We start from the raw sequence: 15590 nt of genomic DNA, 5'->3' as shown, positions 1-15590 counted from the left end.
AATGGATAGCAAGATCTTCCTCTAAATTTTCAGTTTAAGTAATTATAGATATTACTGTTACAAGTAACACTTGTAATAAATCTGAACTGTCTGAAATTGTGTACCTATTTGTAAGTTGACTGTAAGTTTAATTTCAGGGCCAATAACAAACTAATTTAATGAATGGTACAAACAGGTCACAGAACTACATTCTTGGCATTTAATCATGTAGTGCAGTGCATTTTTTAACCCACTGGAACAGACTGGCACTCTGTCCCATAAGGATTGGGGAAAAACCACTACCAGTGACAAATAGCTAACAGGTACGTATTGCTAATGTTAAGACTCCAAAACAAGCATTGACTTCTAGTGCTAGAAGTTCTTGGAAGGATATAGGAACAGGAAAGGACAACATGAGTAAAAAAATGGTAGCCACAACAGGGGAAGATAATCAAAAATTGGTACACAAGAAAAAAGTACTAGGAACTGTCAAAATAATGTCTGTTTGCAGAGGGGAGTGGAAAGGAGAAGAGATCAGCTGCCTTAAGAGTCAGGAAAATAGAACTGTGAGGCGTCGTCCTCCATTTTAAAAACTAACACCTATTCTCCCCCCTCCCAAAAGTAATTCGACAGATACTGACCCAACTTGTCAATTTTCTGAAATTAATATTCAGGAACATTAGTAATTTATTTTTATATTAATACATTTTAAGGCCAAAAGGGACCATTATATCATCTTCTAGTCAGACTTCCTAACTAGCACAGACCACACAATTTCACCCAGTTACACTTATATAGGGACAACATTCCATCAAGGGGTGCACATGATCAAACCAAAAGCAAGTTTTCCATAGCATCTGATGCGAAGTAGCTCAAACAGGACTTTTACCAAATAAAGTTTAAGTCATTTACCTTTCTTGAATTGAAGAACTGAACAAATAACGCAGGCAGCAGGCCCAGACCTGTGGATTGTAGATATGAGTGATGCCACTCAACCAACTAAAGGGAAAAGGAAAAACCTGCCATTAGAAATGGATTTGTTATATCCTTCACTAAACACTCACCCAAGTACATGACAAAAATATACTAGTATCAGGAAAAGGCATTATACAAAACTAGCCAAATACTTACATTCCAACCAATGGCAAAGCATAAGCCTTGGGATCAGATTCCAGCACTAGAAGTAGTTTTCGGGTTTGGTCCATTGTAAGGTATCTGGAACATAATAGGCTAAGTGTTTGTTCTAGGACCGAGCAAGACCAGAACCACATTTAAGGTAAGAAGAAAATCCTGTGCTAGAAGTGTGTTTTCAGAAGTGCTGTGTGAAGGCTTCGGGTGGCAAGAGTACTCTCATCTTGGGAAAGAATGGATATTCTTAAGCTTATTTCGTAGCTATCAACAACCCACCAAGCTGTTATTGAAGCCACTACAGTCAGCTTAATATACTGGTTGCTCTGATGAACCCAGAAAAGTAGTAAGATGTGTTAAATTTTAAGTTATAAAAGAAGGAAGTTACGGGGAAAATAAAAATCTACATTTTGACTGGTCAAGGATCCAGGACAAAAATCCTGACAGCACTGAAGGCTCAAACTACTTTATTTTCAGATGCATTTCATAAATGAAGTTCGCAGTGCACCCTATTAACAATAGAACAATCAGACAAAAATGAAGATTCTCGAACGTTATCTTATTGTGAGTCCTTACAAATGTGTTTAAGATTGGTGAGCTTGGACTGAAATGGCCTGATTTTCACTTCTGGGTCTAGCACGGATATTGATATGATAATCAAAAACACACCTGCAGACTGTTTTTAAAGCTAATAAAACTATAATTATTTTTCTTTTTCCTCCTGTAGACTGATCTTCCCCCATTAAAGTCAAAAGCAAGAGCTCTAGTTGAATAGAATGATGCAGAATGTCCTCTGATTCCTGTGCCAGGAGGACTAGCTTCCTGTGCTCACTGCGTAAACTTTCTAATTCAAGATACTGAAAGCTAAATCAGAAATAATATTCTTTATACTTCCTGCTTCCTCAAAGACAGCTGAAGGCTAAGCCACTGACACTAATGGGAGATAATTTCCATGCACCACCTAACTGAACAGCACTTCATGCCTGAAAGTTTTAACATTGAACTTACCCACATTTATAAGTCCCCTGAATCTGTGCAATATTCATATGACCGCTCAAGTTTCTTGCCAGGGCTGTAGGAATAATTGGGACAGATTTCACAGGAGTGTATTCTAAAGTATTTGTTATAGTAACAGCTGCCCAGTGAAAATCAAAGTTTAGATTGTCCATGCTCTCTGTTGAAGCAATGTGAACTCTTATGGTGAGCAGTCTGGAAAGATCCAAAGAGTCTCTACTGCACAAACTGTGTTGAAGTCCCTAGGAGAGGCAAAAAATGCTGAGATTAGTCTTTATACACCTCATTTATACATGATATTACAATAATGCCTAGGTGCCTGTGTCATGAATCAGAGCCAACATTGTGCCAGGCATTGTTTAAACACAAAGAATCAGTTCCTTCTCCAAACAGCTCATGACTGTATTGAACATAGTTAATAGCAATATGAAATGCATCCATTATATATGTGAAAATGCGCAGTTAGCTATGTTAAATTGGAACACAAAAAATCCACAAGGGCAAACGGAGGGTCCAAGAATTAGTTTATCAAAAACCTAGCAATAGGACAATTGCTTGCATCCTAGAAACCCTCATAACACAAATGGATGTGCAATCACAAGGAGATTATTCATTGGAACATAAATTGCTTTTTCAAGATATGAAGAGCCACCCCATAAGTACAGTCACAAGGCAAGGGTAGCAGGAAAAAAAATGTTTAGCTGCCCGAGATTCGCTGCTTCCTTGAACAGCAGCTATACTTGCTGAAGTATCCCCTTTGGGGAAAAACAAATATCCCTTCTCTCCCAGAAGAGTTTGGCAAGGAAGAGGTTTACTTAAGCTAGGCTTAAAATATTTAAAGATGTACAGTTCCCATTTATACGATTTACAGAAAAGGAAATTAGTTCAGCTGTTAAGCCTAGCAGATTTACATTTGTTATCCTGTTTACACACATACTCTTGATAGTTTACCACATTACTTCACAAGTTATCTTTTTTTTCTATGCACCGTATATGTAGTTACTGGTATACTATTTTTACACACTAACACGTTAAATGTTTTTCATAGTGTACATAACTCTCTCAATACTTTGTGTATTAAGGGCTGCACAAACAATACAAGGTGCAACATGCCCTACCAAAGCATTCCTGACATTTTGTTTTAAATTAACTGGGTCTTAAACCAATCATACAAACTTGTCTTGGAGTCTGATCTTATAAAGACCTAGCAAGTGTTCAACTTCAAGCACAGAAATAATCAATTAAATTATTCCTTTCTTTAAAGATGAACGGCAGAGAAACTTTTATTGCTTATGCCTTTTGATGCAAAAAAGGCATGAGGTATTTTTCTGCTTTATTTTTTAACCGTGGAAAAAACCCAACATCATCAGGGCTTGCCTTGCTCATTTTGCTTGAAGGACCAACTGAAGAACTAGAGAAGGATAAAAATATCTTAACAGACTGAAACCTAAGATTAGCTCTCAGACTTCAGTTGAAATCAGAGTTTGAAATACAATTCTCATAACAGCAAAACTAATCAGTGTAACTAGATATCTCGTCCTATTGTAACTGAAGGTTTGGAAAGCTGCAGCTTATCTTGCTGTCTCTTGTGATATAATTATTTCAATTTCTCCAGCAACAAAGGGTATGCCTACATTGCAATGAAAAACCCACAGCTGGCCTGTGGCAGCTGACTCGGGCTGCGGGGCTGTTACTTTACAGTGTAGTCTTGAGGGCTCGGCTATAGCCCAGGCTCTAGGACCCCGGCAAGGTAGGAGGATACCGGAACTCAGAAGTCTACACTGCAATGAAACAGCCCTGCAGCCTGAATTGGCTGGCAAGGGCCAACCACAGATGTCTAGCTGCTGTTTAGACATATCCAAAGAGGGTTATAATATAATACAATACATGGAGATATACCTATGGAAGGGACCCTGAAAGGTCATCGGGTCCAGCCCCTGCCTTCACTAGCAGGACCAAGTACTGATTTTGCCCCAGATCCCTAAGTGGCCCCCTCAAGGACTGAACTCACAACCCTGGGTTTGGCAGCCAATGCTCAAACCACTGAGCTATCCCTCCCCCCAAAGGGTTCTTTACTTCCCTTTGGCTTTTGAGGGTCAGGGCTAAAGAACTGATGTTCCTTATATATATATATATAAAGGAAAAATCCACCCAAACTCATGCATTACTTTCTTTATACACTGTAAATCAACCAATAAAGAGGGTGTAGGGTTTGGTTTTTTGGCCCTTTTTTTTTGGGCACTTTGCGGATCTTTTGATTTTAAGAGAATTTAGTATTGAATATTGCCTTGCAAACGGAAATAGTTATTCACAAAAATGATTTGGCACCATCAATACAGCAAGCTCTTCCCATATTATCCTACCATTCTGGGAGAGAGTTTCAGCTAGGAACAAAAAGGAGTTTTGTCTTCATGTTCATCTTGTCTTAGGAATTTCTACTGAGACTGCCAATAAAAGGAGCTTATTGGTGACAATCATGATGTGGACTGAGAACAGCTCTCTTCACATTGGCCATTAAATGGTAACCTTCTGGTCTTTGCTCTTCTAGTTTGGATTTAGATGAATGGCAGGGAGGTGAAAGATACGGAAAGCCATCTAGTCTCCTCTTAAAACAGTGACACAGAGAGATCAGAAAGTTGCTAGGAGTGGCTTACCTTAAAAGCTAAGTTGAAGTCTTCAGAATTGTGCACTATAATATCTCCGGAGGAAGATCCCCAAGCGTTAATTGTACATGGAATCAAAAAGTCTCCTGGAAGAGGTGCTGTGGGGACTTTCCCTGAACCATCAGTTACTTCTCGACCGGGATCAAATCTGTCTATTGTCAGTGATACACCTTCATCGTCTGGGGGCGGAGGGGGAAATGGTCAAAAAAAAAAAAAAAAAAAAAGAGTGGATGTGGAGAAGTATACTGCTTCTTGCATACCAAAACCATCAAGTTCAGTTCACTGACTGAGACTTGCTCAATCACCAGAAATGCAGAAAGAAGCAAGCCAGTTACAAACGATTTAATAAAACATTCATGTAGGTTAAAAAACACAAAAGTTACCTTCATCCACTGCAAGAGTCCCAAGCAAAAAACAGGAAAAGAACTTTCTTTCACTCTGCTTAGCATGGCGATAGGCAAGACGAAGAGCCTTCTCCATCATCAATAGTTTGGGATTTCTTGGGGGGACGGGGGGGGGACGGGGACGGGGAGGAGAGACAATGAATGTGTTTAATACCGACATTAACAAGGAGCTCTATGTATATTATATAAACAAGAATATTTTAGGTATAGTTACGAAGTTTTAATATATAAAATTTTTGTCCTGAATAAACTACTTCAAAGAATAAACCAATATTTTACTACAATGAAACAATCCTATGCCCTAAACAGGAAGAGATTTGGATATTAGAATAACAATAAGGTAGTAGAATCTAGGTGCAATAAGCCTCTAAGAAATTTTTTAGCTTGAAGCTGCATGTGTAGTTTTGATTGTGAGCTGTCTGAAGAACATAAGGCCGAGAGATTCATAGATTCTAGGACTGGAAGGGACCTCGAGAGGTCATCGAGTCCAGTTCCCTGCCCGCATGGTAGGACCAAATACTGTCTAGAGCACCCCGATAGACATTTATCTAACCTACTCTTAAATATCTCCAGAGATGGAGATTCCACAACCTCCCTAGGCAATTTATTCCAGTGTTTAACCACCCATGTCCAGCCTTGGTCTGTAATACATGGATAAACTATCTCCAGCTCACAGCCATGGGACTTATCGCCCTCTCTGTGTATGGCTAATATTACAAAATGTGACTGTAGACTAAAGCAGTCTGTGAGAATGCTATAATGCGTGGCCCAAATCCTACCTGGTCATGGTTAGGAAAGAGTTACATTTTAAGTCTTTAACATACATTTTTAAGCAATGAATGTCTATTTTAGAACTACCTTGTAAAGGGTTCAGGAATACTGTGAGAAAAATCCATAAACAGTGGAGGTGTAACAAAAGTACAGCTTGCTCAACTGAAAAGGAACATGTCTATGAACTACTGCAATGCCCCCTGTACACTATGCCTCACTTTGTTCAATGCTTAATTTCACAGAAGATTCTGTACAAATCTGATTAATCCTCCATTAAAAGAATATTTTTCTGTCATTGACAGGCAGTTATCTAGATGTGTCTTTTTGGTGAAGCTCCCATAGCATCTCTAGGCTGCCCAGAAGGCAGACATGTCTTCAACTAGTACTCACCCTGGCTGGTAAAAGAGTATTCTCTCTGCTGTTGCACTGCTGCGTTGCAGGATTTTTCCCTCTCCTAATGTTAATGGACTTTGTTTGAATAACCAAACTTTTGACACCCTCTTTACCATCTGACCCTTTTAAATCATGAGGGTCACAGCTTTAATTCTCAAGGGCATGCCAGTGCAAACAGGTTTTCCCCTCTCCCCTTCCCTCATCCCAGGTCTGACACACACTGCCCTAGGAACTGAGGAGGGCCAGGATTTGCCTTCTGACTTATTTTAAAGAGTATTTGTCAAAACTTGACATGTTAACAGGACTTTAAACATTTTACTTAATTAGGATTTCCAGGTTGAGTTTTAACTTAGTTCAGCATTTTGGCGTTTGCTTTTATCAGGATCACTCTTTCCTGCAGACGTGTAGCGGCAGAGAACAACTGGCCCATAGAAACAAGAGGTTTGCCATCATCATTGTACTTTATAGTTTCCTTCCACCTTCTCCCTTGAGGGGCAGATATTTTTCACAGGGGCTTCTCAATCCTGTTGATCGTGCTGATCCACAAGAAAGGGACTCCCCAATCCTTCAAAAAGAAGAAACCCTCTAGCTAGATATTTATACTGCGTTCACTGCGATTTCCTCCCCGTTGTTTTTCTGCCTCCCTGGGAGGACAGTTCCTACTAAAAACATGGAAGCAATGCAGTGTTAAGCAAACCCCTTTTCTCTCCCCAGAAGTGCACGCAGAGAAGACAAGTATTTACTGCTTCTGACAAAACTAACGAACATGGATATTTGCCATTGGAGAAAGAGATGCTGCCGACAGCCCTTCCTTGCAGTCCCACCTTGAGATGCTTCCAGCACAGAGTTGCTTTTGCAGGGTGGGGTTGGGGAAATCAAAATCCCATCTGTGGAAGTGTAAGGGATGAATAGATCCCTACAAAGGTTAATCTTCCTCAACACAATACAACTCAATAAAGCTTTACTGTCCACACGTGATGAACTGATACTGGAATAGTCTAACAGGGTTGAAAGAGGATACCCAGGATGTAACTTGTAGAATAGTGTTCTGCACATACTCAGAAGATCCCCTTCCAATTTAATCATTTGTATTCTGAAGAGGAACAAGTCTTACTTATACCTGTAATAAGTAATGTGTGCGCCAATAACATCTCCCACAGGTGTTGGATCCCAAAGTGCACATTTTGATAGAGGAAAACTGAATGGTACCATCCTGCTTGAAGCAATTCTGCAAAAGAAAAAATAATCAGAAATATAGTAAACCTAATCTTTTAAGCTGCACTTTATTCCGTTTGGGTTGGGGGTAAGAAGATGAAAGAAGAAAAAAAAACAACAACATAAGAATGGCCATACTGGGTCAGACCAAAGGTCCATCCAGCCCAGTATCCTGTCTACCGATAGTGACCAATGCCAGGTGTCCCAGAGGGAATGAACCTAACAGGTAATGATCAAGTGATCTCTTCCAATGAAACGGACAAAGAAGATAATGAGATTTCATTTATTTTGCCATTTTAAAGGGCTAATTGGTACAGTTCCTTCATATGGTTTTACGTGTGAATACCAAGGCACTAATTATTTTTAGCTAAAGCTTGGGAAATGAAGCTGTTCTAGATAAAACATTAGAAAGAATAAGACATACCAGGAAATAAGTGATTTTCAGCTCACTTTAAATTCAGATTAAGAAAAAAAACTTGCCAAAAGGTCATCTTTCCAGTTTCCTTGATAGTTTTACATAGGATTTACTCCATTAAAAAGCAGCATGTTTTGAAGAATATTTAAAGAAACATATCTGAAGTCAAACAGCATATTACACAGAAAGAGTGTTGTGACCACAGAACTTCAAGTTCACAGCCACAAATAGGACTCAAAAGATGTTCAGAAGCTGTAGCCATTCAAATTTCTTGATAAAGTCTTACAAATTTTATTTTAAGATTTCTCCAAGCTGACAGAAATAATCTTTTAGTAATTCATATAATGCAGTTCATAACTCACTGCTAACATTTGACTAAAGACCAACTTAAGACTTATGCATTAAAATATTTTACATTAATCAAAACAATACACATAAATCCCCCTCACCCTCTTTTAGCTGCCATAAAAAAAAGAGATTTCTCTATTCTGATGCCCTACCTCAATCCACTCACTTGTCTCACATGCTGGTTATGATGGAGGATTGGTTCTCATTAAAAGAATGCTGTCAATTTAAGTCCACATTTTAGATTCTTTTTTTAAAAAGGTGCAAAGCCCAACAAGCTCACAGAAATGTTTTTGTTTTTTTTTAATTTAACAAAACAAAAAAACTCACAAAACCAAAAAACTTGTTGAATTAAGGACCAATACTTCCCTGTATTGTTTACAACTCAAACACTGCACTTCAGAAAGTGAGTTAGACACATAAGCACCTGGTTTATATTTGCTCAATTTATTTCTGATCACAAATATTTGCACTGTAAAAAAACAAAAGAAATAGTATTTTTCGAGTATTGAAGTGCAATCTCTTTATCATGAAAGTTGAACTTACAAATGTAGAATTATGTATAAAAATAACTGCATCTAAAAATAAAACAATGTAAAACTTTAGAGCCTACAAATCCACTCAGTCCTATTTCTTGTTCAACAAATCAAGCCAATCAAGTTTGGTCACATTTGCAGGAGATAATGCTGCCCGCATTGGTCTGCTAAAGCCAGGGTTGTGAGTTCAATCCTTGAGGGGGCCATTTAGGGATCTAGGGCAAAAAAAATCTGGGGATTGGCCCTGCTTTGAGCAGGGGATTGGACTAGATGACCTCCTGAGGTCCCTTCCAACCCTGATATTCTATGATTCTACAATGTCACCTGAAAGTGAGAACATGGCACTTTTGTAGATGGTGTCGCAAGATATTTACATGCCAGATGCTTTAAAGATTAATGTTCTTTCATGCTTCAATCGCCATTCCAGAGGACATGCATCCACGCTGATGACACGTTCTGCTCAATAACAATCCAAAGCAGTGCAGACCAATGCATGTTCATTTTCATCCTCTGAGTCAGATGCCACCAGGAGAAGGCTGATTTTCTTTTTTGGTGGTTTGGGTTCTGTAGTTTCCGCATTGGAGTTTTGTTCTTTTAAGACTTCTGAAAGCATGCTCCACACCTCATCCCTCTCAAATTTTGGAAGTACTTCAGATTCTAAAACCTTGGGTCGAGTGCTGTAGCTATCTTTAGAAATTTCACATTGGTACCTTCTTTGCGTTTTGTGAAATCTGAAGCGAAAGTATTCTTAAAATGAACATGTGCTGAGTCATCAGAGACTACTCTAACATGAGATATATATCAGAATGCGGGTAAAACAGAATCAGAGACATACAATTCTCCCCCAAGGAGTTCAGTCACAAATTTTAATTAACGCATTATTGTATTAACGAGCGTCATCAGCATGGAAGCATGTCCTCTGGAATGGTGCCCAAAGCATGAAGGGGCATACGAATGTTTAGCATATCTGGCATGTAAATAAGTTGCAATGCCAGATACAAAAATCCCATGCGAACGCTTGGTCTCACTTTCTGGTGACACTGTAAATAAGAAGTGGTCAGCATTGTCTCCCATAATGTAGACAAACTTGTTTGTCTTAGCGATTGGCTGAACAAGAAGTAGGACTGAGCGGAGTTGTAGGCTCTAAAGTTTTGCATTGTTACATAATAGCACTCAAACGAAACAAACAAACCAAAACAATAAAAATAAAAATGGACATTTGTAAGTTGCTTTTTCATGATAGAGATTGCACTACAGTACTTGTATGAGGTGAACTGAAAAATAGTATTTTTTATCATTTTTACAGTTCAAATATTTGTAATAAAAAATATAAAGTGAGCAGTGTACACTTTGTATTCTGTGTTGTAATAGAAAATTTATTTTAAAATATAGAGAAACATCCAAAAATATTTAATCAATTGGGATTTTATTGTTTAACAGCGCAATTTAAAAAATCACGATTGATCAGTTTTAAGTTAATTATGTGAGCTAACTGCGATTAATCGACAACCAATTTTTATCTACCCCGACTTGAGCTTAAAGTAAAGTCCACACATAGATTTTTGCAGAAGTGGGGCTCAACTGTGGAATTTAGGTAGTGTTTTTGATTTAGGGTTTTGTGGCTTTTTGGAAACTACTGAGCCAGACAGAAGTTGTAGCATGCCACAATTAATTTTTTTTTTTAAGTGTAAAATGTACTTCGCACTGTACAAGACATAAAATTTAGACATTCCCTATGCCAAAGAGTTATATGAAGGTAGGATGCACTGGGAAGCCCAGAAGAATGAATAACTGATTTTTAATTATTGTACATATTTTTCGTTAGTTTATAGGCACTGCAGAGATTAATTTCTTCCATAACCGTCTGGAATAACATGATTGTGGATTGCTCAACCAATATAGGGAGAACATTCCAGACTTAGCAAGAGGTGGAAAAAGAGACAGAAATAGGACAGTCGCCACCCTGGTGAAAGGCAATAGCTTGAGACCTCTGGAGATTGAAGTCCTATGTTCACCAAAGTAGCAGCACACCACTGCAAAACTTCCTCACCAGTGTTTCCCATTGTTTATTTAGAGGTGCTACTTCTAAGGGAGGCCATCTACTCACGGCAACTTTAAAATCTTTTCTTAAGTGGCCCTCTGTAATACTGAATTATGTTTGTCCAAGTAGTGTCATTTGTCATCTCATCTCCATGTCTTCTCTCCCCTTCTGCCCATTACCTGTCACTATGCATGGAAAGTTCTCCCCATCTTGGTTTGTCAAGCTCCCAGCCTCTCCACATTCAAGTCTCACTACTTCTATAGCAATCAGAAATAAGCAAAAATTTATAACTATAATAATAAAAAAATCAGTTTCAACCTTTCCTGAATATTTGCCTCACTGCTTAGATGGTTACTAGGATTTCAGTCGTGATGGTTTCTGTAACATGCACACCTGTGTACTAGGAAATGGACTCCATACACAGCTTTCAATGGGTATTTAATAATGGTGGAGCCCAATTCTCCAACTAAGTATTTGTTTAAAAAAATAAGTTACAGTTAGGGGACCAAGCAGTTAAAAAAAAAAAAATGTACACTGCCTGAACCATCCTGCAAACACACACACACACACACTCTCTCTCACGTACATACCCTTCATACACTGTTACTAATAGGTCCTCGTCTTTAAGGGCAAAGATAATGAGTTTCCAAACTCAGTCATTTTAAACATAAAAACTCTCACTAGTTACAATATTTAGGGCCTGATCATGAAAGCTGACCTATAAGGATGAGGCTCTGTGGAGGCACAGAGATCCACCTGCATGGATCAGACTGCAGAACAGGGCCTTAAATAGTAACATCTTCAGAAAAGAGACTGCCATTGAAAGTCTATATGTGCAGCACTCTGTACAAGGGGGCCCCCAATCATAATTAGGGTCACCGGGCATTACTGTAATAGAAATAATGTATGATAGCATATTGTTCATTGCAGAGATAATAAAGTTGTGTTATTTGTAGTCCAGAGAATCAAGAGATGTGTGCTTTCTTCGAACCCCTCGTAAGGAAAAATATTAAAATCAAAAGCTTTCCATACAGTAATTTCTCTACAGAGGAGCAGATACCTAGGATCTGTTTGGTGATCTGAAACAGCATAAATAGCCTCCATGACCGCAGCCTTCAATCCCCTGCAAGGAAAACAGAAGAGAGAGCATTAAAGAACGGGGCCCTGGCCCATGACTAGGACTCCGAGGCACTACAGTAACACAAATAATAAACAAACTACAGAAGAAAACAACAAGAACCCAAGTCACAGCTTCTGAAGGAAGGGATTTACACCGGAGCGGAGAACCGGCCAAAGGATGCCGCAAGGTAATTGATAAGGTGACCAGGGCTGACATGGGGATCCACCACAGCCCGCGCGTGACCCCTCCCCCCGCCCCACTAACACCAGCCCTACCTGTACACCCACGCGCGGGCCCCCACGCAGGACCGGGAGGGGCGGGGAGGAGCCAGGCCAGGGGAGAGGTATGGGTGGGGGGGTGGCATCCCCTCAGCCTAGCCCAACGGGAGGCCAGCGGGCCCGCAGGCCGAGACCCCAGCGCCTGGCGGACGGAGCCTCACGCTCCCCAACCCCCAGCCCAGCCCGCTCTAGGCGCCTCACCCCCGCACGGGGCCCTCTCCCCGCTGCCGCCGCAAGCAGGGGCAATGCCGCGGGTCACGGTGGGGAGCTCGGTAACTGACTCACCTGGGCAGGCCCCTTCCGGGCCCGTCTACCTGTGGCGGCTCCAACGGCGGCACCGCCAGCCTCCCGCCCCTACGCCGCCCTCCCCACACTGAGCGCCCCGCCCCGCCAGGCTCTCTTGCCCAATCAGGAGGCGCAGCCGGCATTCCGCCCACTTCCTTTTGCGATCGCTCAATCAGCACGCCGTTTCGACTCGCCCGCTCAACCAATCGGGTGGCCCCCCGGGCAACCAACCGCCCGGCGCGCGCAAGCGAAGGGGGATTTAAAAACACTCCTGCTTTAAACGGTCACCCAGCGAGCAAACGCTACTGCGCAGGCGCACTGGTTGGGGACGCGGAGGGAGGCGTGGTTTGGATGCCACAGCAACAGTCGAGTTGACTGAGGTTAGAGATTTAAAGAGACACACCCCTCATTATTTTATAAGAAATCCAGACATTCCCATAGCGTTTACATGGGACCCTTCTCATCATAGGAAGTCTAGAATGTGGGGATATTGAGTAGGCGTGCAGGGCAGAATGGATTTGGGGGGGAAGATACCACTCTGGGACCCCATACTGGATAAATTTCATGCTCTCTGTATGTGTGTATATAGATCTCATCAATATATGTTCCATTCTATATGCATCCGAAGAAGTGGGCTGTAGTCCACGAAAGCTTATGCTCTAATAAATTTGTTAGTCTCTAAGGTGCCACAAGTACTCCTGTTCTTTATATCTTATTAGCTATATGTTCTGGAGATGGGGAGTTAGTACAGGCAGACCATGGGCGCAAATGATGCAGATCCATATTAAGACAAGCCTGAAATTGGACCTATGTAGAAGCCTCATCATTTCTGAATCAAATCTTGTTTGCATACTGCATAACCATCTTCAAAAAAATAAAAGTCACAGAAAGGCAGTAAGGTCAAGCCCTGAATCTGCCATTATATCATTCCTCCTGAAGATTCCCTGGCACTTATACAGAATTTGTACTGTACTGCTTTTATGCAACATTGCTCAGACTTGAAATTCCTGTTAGTTGGGTGCTCCCGAACAGGTGCTCACTGAGAAGGAGTGCCACCGCTGAGGTGCCAAAACCCAGGACATCCGGGAGAAGACTGAGCCGTATGATCCTGGCGTTGTGAGCCCAGAAAACTGAACAGCCGCCAGGGCAGTGCCTATTGGGCACCCTTACCGATTTCCCCAGGCAACTATAGTAGCTACCTCAAAATTGGGTGAACAGATGTCCCGATTTTATAGGGACAGTCCTGGTTTTGGGGCCGTTTTCTTACATAGGCTCCTATTACCCCCACCCACTGTCCCAATTTTTCACACTTGCTGTCTGGTTACCCTACATTTGGGTAAACCCCCACATTTCCCTTCTGGGCACCCAGACTGCACTCCTAGCCTCTAGGGCAGTGGTTCCCAAAGTGGGGTTCGCGAACCCCTGGGGGTTCGCAGAACGTTTCAGGGGGTTCGCAAGAAAAATTTCATTAATGGCGGCCAGAGGACTCTGCTGGGACCCAGTTGCAGGGCAGACAGCCCGAACCCCAGGGAGAGCGGGGCCGGGCATTTGAGCGGGCAGCCCAAGCCCTCTCCTGTCAGCCAGAGAGCTGGCAGCCCGAGCCTTGGGGAGAGCGGGGCCGGGCAGTTTGATCCAGCAGCCTGAGCCCTCCCCTGTCAGCGGGGGAGCCGGCAGCCCGAGCCTTGGGGAGAGCGGGCAGTTTGAGTTGGCAGCCCCAGCCCTCCCCTGTCAGCGGGGGAGCCGGCAGCCCGAGCCTTGGGGAGAGCGGGCAGTTTGAGCCAGCAGCCCGAGCCCTCCTGTCAGCCAGGGAGCCAGCAGCCCGAGCCTCGTGGAGAGCAGGGCTGGGCAGTTTGAGCCGGCAGCCCCAGCCCTCCCCTGTCAGCGGGGGAGCCAGCAGCCCCGAACCCCAGCACTCCATGCGGGGTGCAGGTGGCAGCTCGGATCCCTGTCCTTGTCAGGCAGGGGAAGTTTGCATCCAGGGCAGTCAACAGGGGGCCACGCTGAACATGGGGGGTGGTCCAAGCTAATTTGTCCCTCCCAGGGCACCTTCCTCGGCGGAAGAAAAGCTGTTTGCGAGCCAAACCAGCCAGAAGCACATTGTAGCCAATGTAGGAGTGTTAAGGTGTCTCAGTAATTGTCCTTCTCTCTGGAGTGCTGATTTGCTTCAGTGAGTGAATCTTCTCAGTTTCTAGTTTGTTGGTTGTTAGCAGTCTCTCTCTCTGTTATTTTTATTAGAACTTTTGTACACAAGTTCAATGGATAAGTGGCTGAAAAAGAAAAGTGTAAAGACGCTGGAATCAGCTAGTGTTTCCTCAAGTCCACACTGTGGAAAATCTAAGTCTAATGATCATGATGGTCCTGGAAAGTCACTTACAAAGAAAAGAAAATATGACGCTGATTATATAAAATATGGCTTTACATGCATTGGTGATCAAGAACATCCAAAACTACTGTGTGTGATTTGTGGTGATGTTCTAGCAAACAGCAGCCTCAAACCTTCTCTACTTCGGCACCATTTAGAAACTAGGCATCCTGCACAACTCGACAAGCCTGTTGAGTTTTTCAAGCAAAAATTAGCTGAGAAGAAAAGTGACATTACCAGTTTTATATCTGAAGCAAGTACTGATAATGAAAATGCACTTAAAGCGTCATACCGCGTGAGCTACTGAGTAGCAAAAGCATCAGAAGCCCATACCATAGCAGAGAGCTTGATTGGTCCATGTATAAAAGATGTAGTTCATTGCATGCTCGGAGAAAAGGCTGCAAAAAGGATTGACATGGTACCTTTGTCCAATAATACGTTGTCACGAAGAATTAATGACATGTCAAATAATGTAGAGACCACTATTGTACGTAGAGTGAAAAATAGTCCATATTATGCTATACAGGTGGATGAATCAACTGATGTAGCTAATCTAGCTATTTTGCTACTGTTTGTACGTTATGTGAATGAAGATATGGCTGAAGAAGACTTGTTGTTTTGCCGACCATTGGAAGAACGTA

At 41.9% G+C, this 15590-nt stretch overlaps 1 protein-coding gene across 1 annotated transcript in view; it reads right to left on the bottom strand.

Annotated features, from left to right (window-relative positions):
- Positions 1-13175, bottom strand: part of STIL (STIL centriolar assembly protein) — a 31616-nt gene extending 18441 nt beyond the window's left edge. The window contains exons 1-8 of the mRNA XM_034779809.1: positions 12588-13175; positions 11965-12027; positions 7473-7580; positions 5168-5283; positions 4776-4963; positions 2116-2363; positions 1111-1194; positions 892-978 (exon numbers count right to left, since the gene is read on the bottom strand). Of these exons, the coding sequence (XP_034635700.1) occupies positions 892-978; positions 1111-1194; positions 2116-2363; positions 4776-4963; positions 5168-5283; positions 7473-7580; positions 11965-12027; positions 12588-12730 (1037 nt within the window). The 5' untranslated portion in view covers positions 12731-13175. The remainder of the gene's footprint in view (positions 1-891; positions 979-1110; positions 1195-2115; positions 2364-4775; positions 4964-5167; positions 5284-7472; positions 7581-11964; positions 12028-12587) is intronic.
- Between the last annotated feature and the right edge of the window lie 2415 nt (positions 13176-15590).

This window comes from Trachemys scripta, chromosome 8 (genome assembly GCF_013100865.1).
Source record: "Trachemys scripta elegans isolate TJP31775 chromosome 8, CAS_Tse_1.0, whole genome shotgun sequence".
Classification (NCBI taxonomy): domain Eukaryota; kingdom Metazoa; phylum Chordata; order Testudines; family Emydidae; genus Trachemys; species Trachemys scripta.
This window is presented reverse-complemented; position numbering and strand designations above follow the sequence as displayed.